The sequence below is a fragment of the Rosa rugosa genome, chromosome 5, assembly GCF_958449725.1.
Source record: "Rosa rugosa chromosome 5, drRosRugo1.1, whole genome shotgun sequence".
Lineage (NCBI taxonomy): Eukaryota > Viridiplantae > Streptophyta > Magnoliopsida > Rosales > Rosaceae > Rosa > Rosa rugosa.
In genome coordinates, this window is record NC_084824.1 from 7,711,545 (window position 1) to 7,719,829 (window position 8,285).

At 38.5% G+C, this 8,285-nt stretch overlaps 1 protein-coding gene and 1 long non-coding RNA gene across 2 annotated transcripts; one reads left to right on the forward strand and one right to left on the reverse strand.

Annotated features, from left to right (window-relative positions):
• Positions 1-654: 654 nt before the first annotated feature.
• On the reverse strand, positions 655-1,388 carry LOC133712459 (uncharacterized). Its single transcript, XM_062138565.1, has one exon. It carries the CDS (start codon positions 1,299-1,301, stop codon positions 705-707), a length of 597 nt encoding a protein of 198 aa, XP_061994549.1. The 5' UTR covers positions 1,302-1,388; the 3' UTR covers positions 655-704.
• A 5,410-nt stretch (positions 1,389-6,798) lies between these two features.
• Positions 6,799-7,784, forward strand: LOC133709255 (uncharacterized). The gene is made up of 3 exons (XR_009846191.1): positions 6,799-7,053; positions 7,291-7,355; positions 7,728-7,784. It is a non-coding gene; the product is annotated as an uncharacterized LOC133709255 (long non-coding RNA).
• The last annotated feature ends 501 nt before the right edge of the window (positions 7,785-8,285 follow it).

Here is an 8,285-nt window from a genome sequence, read left to right on the forward strand (position 1 = left end):
AGTCGGTCTTCGACACCGAGCTGGGTCTCTACAGCCCAGTCGATCTCACCGCCGCCGCCGGTCCAAGAGATGTCAGAAAAGCAGGAAGTGCGTGAGGGAAGTGCAGGTTTTGGAGAGGAGAGAGAGATAGAGAGGACCCAAAAAAAAAAAAAAAATTCTGATTTAGGGTATTTTAGGAAGTGTAAAAAAAGGTGAGATGAAATATTATTAAAAAAAATAAAAGGGTGTGTGTGGTTTGTAAATTTGAGTGTGCAAATTTCTTAGGTTTATCTACAGCTACCTAACAAATGACATAACTCATTCATTTTAAATGTTTTAAAGGTCTCAAATCCGACTCATCAACTGCAAAACTTTAGAAACTAGTAACACTATTTTTCTAAGATAATCTCTTTCTGAATTCTACCATGCCACACGCGTAAACACAAATCATGCTGCATCTTAACATGATACAACGTATTCTTCATGTTCTATCAATATTCTTTGACGTAATTACAGTTTAATCGTGTAAATTTTTCTGGAGTAGTAGATCGAACCAAATTTCCTTGAGTGCAACAAGGCATCTTTCTCTTTTGTTGTTCATGATTCCTAATTTCATATCAGTCTGCCCTACATATTTCTTATGACCCCTTTAAAAGATTAAAAAGAATTTACAAATCTGTATCAATGTATCATATTCCATTAGCCGTAAAACGTTTCGTTTCATCCTACTCCTCCGCAGGCAGCGTTTCAAAACGCCACGAAAAATCGGAGTAATCAGACGATTCAAAATACACATCTGAGTGCTCAAACAGGCCATCAAACGCCCCGTAACCGCTGTCATCAAAGTGACTACCAGCTCCGCCGTTAAACTCGAACGAGTCGTAACTCGGACCCTGGTCATCAAACCGCCACAACTCGCCGATTCCGGACGAGTCAGACGACACTCTGACCAACTCAGACTCTCTGTCGTTCGCCACCTCGCCGCTAAACCCGCCGGACGGCGGAAGGCCGAGCTCATCATCAGACGCTTCTAGAAGGTGTGCGAGATCCGGATTGGACTCGCCGGAATCTGACGTAAGATCGACCACCGGCACCGGAGCGGCGGCCGTGTCGGGCTCCGGACGAGGCGAAGTTGAGCAAGAATTGGAGATCTCTTCCTCGAAGCTCTTCATGAACGAGTCGAGGTCCTGAGTCGCCGGAACGGGATCGAAATCGTCGAGGAAGTCCAGTAGGTCGTCTCTGAGTCGCTTAACTTCGACCGAGTCGTGCTCCGAGTCGGACTCGTAGTCCCGAACTCGCTTCTTGATATTCGTGTCTTCCATTAAAAATCGAAGAAAATCTGATGAGAGATTTTTCAGGTAAGATTTTTCAGATGATCGTAAAGCAGTGGTGGTGTGGAAAAGCGATGAGAGAAGCGATCGATATATATAGGGGGACAATTTAGAGAGAGAAAGTGAGAGTGTGGGTGATGATGGTGACGCGGGCGCGTGGGATCGAATACTTAGGCCATCACGGACGCCTTGCCTTTTTAAAATTTTTCTTTTTCTCATTTCATCTGTTACTTCTTTCCATGATGTCTGCTTTTTCCAGATTTGTTTTCTATTAATTGGTTTGAATTCCGGGTTCAGGTCCGGGTCAGTTGTGTTTGGCCCACTCGCCCTTAGTCAATCACGGCGTTATTTTCTTTTATTTTTCTGATAAACCTGCTTTTCTTGACTCCTTCGTTGGGCTCGGCTCGGCTTGACTATGATGGTGGGATGGAGTGGATGAAATTCTTGGTAATAGCGAGGGTGTTTTGGGTAATATGGATTGGGTGTTTTAGAGTGGAATCAGTGGATTGAATTGAATTGAATGGGTATTGGATTGGTTTCGGGTTGATTGAGGTGGAATTAATGGGGAGGTGAGACTGACTTTTTCAATAAAGACCGGTGTGAGAGGAAGGTTGTAGGTAATTGATTACGTAATCTTTCTGGAAATTGGACGACCTTATTGGGTGGTTAATGGTTTGACCGTTTAAGTGATGACACCGATGGCTACTTGAACGAAGCAATTGCAGATAACATACGAAATTTCTTTTATAATTAGAGAGTCGGAGGAAGACGTATCTGTTTTAGCAGATATCTTGAAAAAATGAATATTAGGGTTTAGGATCTCAAATATTGATAGAAATCAATTCATTTTTTTTTTAAATTACACTTAATAGCGCCTTAATTATCAGCACGTGACTAAAAAATTATTATTTAAATAATATTATCACATTTAAAATAATAATACCGTATAATATAATGGTATGCCTATAAAGAAGAACAATTGATATAACCTCATAACCTGTCTTACATTGACTCCTATAACTGTTGTGATTTCCCAAAAATAGGGAAATGATATTTTGCAACACATACTGCATTTTTAAAGACATAAGTCGCACGCGAGAACGCGGCCTTCCGCATGTACATGTGCATGCAGGAAGGCTAGTGTAATATAATGATATGACTATAAAAAATAACAATTGATATGACATCTGAAGTGATATATCCCATCTGACTAAAAAAAAAAAAAAGTGATATATCTCATATCTTTTATTTTGTTAATTGTAAAACAAACTAACGAGGAGCTTCGATCTCCAACTGAATATTTCTGTCTTCTTTCAATTTTTCAAAAATACAATCATTAGATATGTCATAACTTATTAGTCATAAGTAACACATTTACGTTTGACTATCGAGAACTTCAGAATAATCTCTTAAAAATTTCAACCAGTGTGTGTAACACAAAAGTCTAAAAGGACGCCATTCTCGAATCAACGACATGTCAATAGGGGATCCAGCGGGTGCTTATTGTTCTGTTCCAACTCAAAGAAAAAATTGGGTGGGCGACAGCCCGATCCACATTTTCCTCTCTCCTCCGGTTTGGCGCGCAGGCGAGCCAAATTCCCTTTTGGCGCGCCGACAGCAACACATGGCAGAGGCAGATGATCGACACGTCAAAGTTAAACGTATGCGTAGGCCAGCCGCTGTTTTGATAAAGTCGACGGTCGTTGATTAGATTTTGGGTTTGCTCCAAGTTGCCGACTTGCCGTTTGGCCTTGGCTTTCAAGTTTCCACGTGGCCGTACCTTTTTTCAATTTATTATCTACCCGCCTTTAGGCGCCAGATTTCGCATCTGTTTTTTCAATAATGGCAATGTGAGAGGGAGAGAAAGAGAGAGAAAAGAGAGATCTAGAAATAAATTATTAATGCACTGGGCAAGAGTGGGTCCACCTGTATACAGGGTATTTAAAAGCATTCACATGATGCAGGGTGGGTGTACGTTATTTATGTCGTGGTATTCACTTTTCACGAGGAGTTTGGTGTTATGGTAATCAGGTAATGGACACAACTATACTACGGCTGCACTGCTGTACCATGGCCTGTACCATACGGCCATCTTTTGAAAACAATCAGTTTAGATTATAATAATAATACATGAATTTTTACGGTACAAATAATATCTAATCACATATTCACATTAAAGTTGATATGGTTTGATACAAGTATAAAGTTGTTCTAAAATAGTTTATAAGGAGTCGATCTAACTCTAAACCAAACTAATCTACATGATAAATTGATTTATTAATTTCTAATAATAAAAATCTTTAATATATTATACCAATCAATAAATAGCAATCCACCTAATACCCATAAAACCAAACACTTATTAAATGTATTAAATGACATAAAACTTATAATATATTGGTAAAATTCATGAACACATCAGATTGCTATTATTTGACATTCGTCTGATATACATTGAGCTTAGTTTAAGCTCGAGTCAACCACCACAGGTGGTCGAGTTGGTAAGAGCCTCGAAGTGTGGAACCCCCACACCCGGGTTCGAATCCCGCCGACTCTTATTGGAGTTAAATCCCAATATATTATTGGTGGCCAGGGGGGAGGAAGCGTTCTGACATGATCTCCAGACACGGATTAGTCTCTGGGCCTAGGAAGCCTTTGAGGAACCATGTGATCTCAATCAAAAAAAAAAAAAGTTTAAGCTCGAGTCTCCTTAGTTGACAAAATCCATAAAAACAAGTCTTTAATGAGCCTTCGTTCGATTTCAAGGTTGGATCAGAAAAATAGAGCTTGGTGATAGATGTTGGAATCAAAAGGTAGTTAAGGATTTGTACAGTGAGGTGGGTTAGAATCTAAGGGAATCCTAGGCTCTCTTGGCCTCGATGCCTAGAATCACAAAATTAAATGTTGAAATTTGAATCCCAAATCAAAACGGGTGATATTGCTAATATTGATACCATTTTGATCATATTGTATTGATTTATATATCACTTTATGATCACGTAAATTTTGCTTTGGTGAAACCGCACTGCAACTGTTGAATCTTTCTGGCTCGCCAATAAGAGAGAAGTCTCTTACTGCAATAAGATTTTCATCAAATTTGACAGATACAGAAAACTAGTGAACCAGAGAAAATGTCAATTATCCCGCCAGGCTTTCAGATTTGTTGAGGGAGGAGAAGAGGAGGAGTCACATTGACGAAAGGAAACGAGAAAACGAACGTCTGTTTGTATTGAAAATCAAACTTTTAGGTAATATAAGAAACAGCCGCTGACGTGGATGATTAAATAACTCTTGGATTTGAAACAAACGGGTGAGATTAGAAGTTAAGGACAACTAAGGAGAGAGGCTCGCCAAAGAGATGATCCTGATCCCTCATTTTTACACTAGAGTCCATCAAAATTGAGCTCATGCTTAAGTTAAAAGTTCAAATCAAGCTAATTTGAACTTGCAGGAAAAATAAAATAATTTTGTAAATCACTTGATCTGAATAAAAAACAAAAAAAATTGAGATTTTTCATCTCTGTATTCACTTGAATTAATGTGATTCACATCTTTTTCGTGATTATTTTAGACGGTGAATAATTAATCTCAAAGCTAGAATCGTAAATATTTAAGTTACAAATAATTATAATAATTTTGATACACGAGAGTTCGTGAAACTTTTATTTTACAGATCTTTAACATACACTACAAAAAATAATTGCAATGGCCACCCCAGTTAGCGTCGGCGCAAAAATGCCGTAGCTAATGGTCCTAGATTTGCTACGGGAAACAAGGAGTCGCAAAAAAAAAAAAAAATTGCGACGGCAAAAGGGAGCCGTAGCATAAAAATTAAAAATTTTGCGACGGCAAAGGAGAGCCGTAGCATGAAAATGCTTAAATGGCAACGGCATTAAAAATGCCGTAGCAAAATTTTTCCTAATACATGCTTCGCTGCAATTGCCGTAGCCTTTATTTACAAACTTAACCTAGCTCCAAGGCACCCAGAGACGAAAATTAGGCGCGTCTAGATTTTAGTTCCCTGTGAACTAAACACAAACTCCCCTGAGATCTGAAACCTAAACACAAACTCTCTTCTTTTCTTTCTGGCTAGGCGGATTTAGGCCTTTTTTTTTTTTAAGCTCTTTTCTTTTGATCGCAAAACAGATCGATTCATTCGATCCCCAAAACCAGCAAAACAGACCCAAGCGACCGCAGCTCTTCGCTCTTCACCATCCCCCAAGCCATAGCAGCTCCACCGCAGCACTCTTCGCTCGTCGCCCTCCCCCAAGCCACCGCAGAACAGATCGATTCATTCGATCCCCAAAACCAGCAAAACAGACCCAGCCACCGCAGCTCTTCGCTCTTCGCCCTCCCCCAAGCCACCGCAGAACAGATCGATTCATTCGATCCCCAAAACCAGCAAAACAGACCCAAGCCACTGCAGCTCTTCGCTCTTCGCCCTCCCCCAAGCCACCGCAGCTCTTCGCTCTTCGTACTCCCCCAAGCTACCGCAGCTCCACCGCAGCTCTTCCGCCTTCGCCTTCCCCCAAGCCACCACAGGTCTTCGCTCTCCGCCCTCCCCCAAGCCACCGCAGCTCCACCGCGTCTCTGCCTCAGACTCCCTCTGCTCCGTGCCTCTGCCTCGAAACGGTAAGTTCTAATTTCTAAACTTCAACCGCAATGAATCTTCAGTCTGCTAAAATCAATCCCAAAACCATGTCATTGCTTGATACCCTTTGAAACCATGATGATCTTCTGTACAAAGGAAACTAATTTCATTGTAAAGATTCTACCTTTAATTCATTTTCTTACAAATTCCATTCAAATCGACAGAAATTTCGATACGATTGGAAGTTTGAATTTGTATTTCATTATTTTGGTTAGTGGGTAGTTGGGTACTGACTACTGAATCTGCTGATCTATTTTGGATACATGAATTGGTGTTGATTGTTGAAACATTGATTATTGGTGTTGGTGTTGATGTTGATTATTCTTCAGTTCTTCGCATTGTTCTTCTGTTTGAAGAGAAGAATTAACTGTTGATTGTTAATTAATTAATTAATTACTAATTATGCTTTTACTTCTAAGTTTACTGTGAATGTGTGATTGTGTGATTTAGTCTTGATTGAGTGAAATTCCTTCAATTATTCATGTTACTGCATTGAGTGCATTCTGTTAATGAATAATGACTAAATTAACAGGTGCAGCAGAAAGTTGAATTGAATCATTCTTGTTGTTATATGTGTGTGTGTGCTCAAGTCTTATATATATGTTTCTTCTTTGAACTAGCTTTCAATCTTCAGACATAATTATACACTCTCTTCCTTGAGAAGAATCAGTGCTGGGGATCAATCCCTGGTGAGACTGATGTTTATCTAGCCAAAATAAATAAATTGAGACCTATGGTGCTTCAGAAATAGATATTATTTAGTTGAGTTTGCAGATAGTGAATTGGAGATTAAGGTTTTGAGTTGAGAAAAAGTTCATGGCCGGTGATATGAATGAATTGAGAAGCCTATACCTACTATTCTGCTAAGCTGGTTTCTTTTCAGTTCCCTTGCAGATAGTAGGCAATATGTATGTATGTTTTGTTTATTTTATGTTTCCCCCTGTGATACTTGGTGGTTTTAATTTTAAGTTGGTCAATTTTAACTTATTATATGTTCAATGGAGGGTCGCAGAAATAATCAAGAGAAGTAGTACATGGTGGAGAGATGGGTTCAGCCTTGGCAACAGAGGGATCAAATGAATATAATTCAAGGTAAGAAGGCAGTGAGTGATGGAAGTCTTATTCATGCATTTTTCTGCACTGTTATTGTTTTGCAGTATAATTAGAAAATTCACTCTAAGGTAGCGAGTTACTACTTATTAGTTTCTCTTGTAATTTTCAAATGAAACTCGGGTTCACTTTCCCGGGTTTTCTCTTAATAATATATTTTAGGCCCTAGCTAACTTGCTGGAAATATGTACAGGTTCTAAACATTTTTTCTGCTTATAGGAAGAAAGACAAGCTTGGTGAACCAATAGCAGCTCCACGACGGCTTGTTTCTTCTTTGTGGAAAGGTACACAATGAGCCCTATTATGTCTCAATCACCTTATTCAAATTATAGGTCTTCATTGATCATTTTATGAATATTGTTTTTGAGCACAAGGTTCTTAGAATTGCAATTAGTAAATGCATTGTCATTTATGCAACTCATTTGGAGTTCGACTTTAATTTAAATAGAGTAAGGATCTTTGTCATTCAATTTGAGGACAGTTGTAACTTGTATTATTAGTTTCTTATTTCCCCAATTTTCTTGTTTCTTCTCGTGCAACTTGTAAGTTGGGACTTTGGTCCTTGTAGTCTTTTGTTGATGGTTGGTTAGTCCATTTTAGATGTTAATGCTTAATATTAATTAATTTTTTTGTGTTGGCATGTGATTTTGATATAGATCAGCTATTGCTTCCAATGATGAAGTGAAATCATAGGAAAGGTACTTAAGTTCACTATTATTCAATTTTTCTTTTCTTTTCTAGTTCTGTTTGAGAGTGTTTACTTATGCTTGTTTTTCATTGAGACCTCAATAAAAAGGCTAATAATCGGTTTTGGTTTTTTGGATTGCTTCTGGGATCAGCATCTTGAACAGGGAATGGAAGATCCATAGCTTGATAGAAATCTAAAGACACAAAAAGAAGAAGGTAACTTTTGTCTAGTATTCGGTTTTTTGTCATTTATGTAAATTTTGTTTTCAAATGTTGTGACATGTATTGTTTGTTGGTTTTTATCATAGAAATTCCAAAGTATTTGCAGTGAAGGGATGGTTTAGATTGTGGATATAAATGGTTGGAATTGCAGCTTTGTGCATCAAGGTTCGGTTTGACTGCAGCTATTGTGGGTTAATCCTTTATCTGTGTTTGGTACTTTGTGTAGTCAAATTTAAGTTATTTATGTATTTGTTTTAGTTTGGTTTGAAGACGTGTTTGAATCAATTTTGTTTGTAACGTTTTGT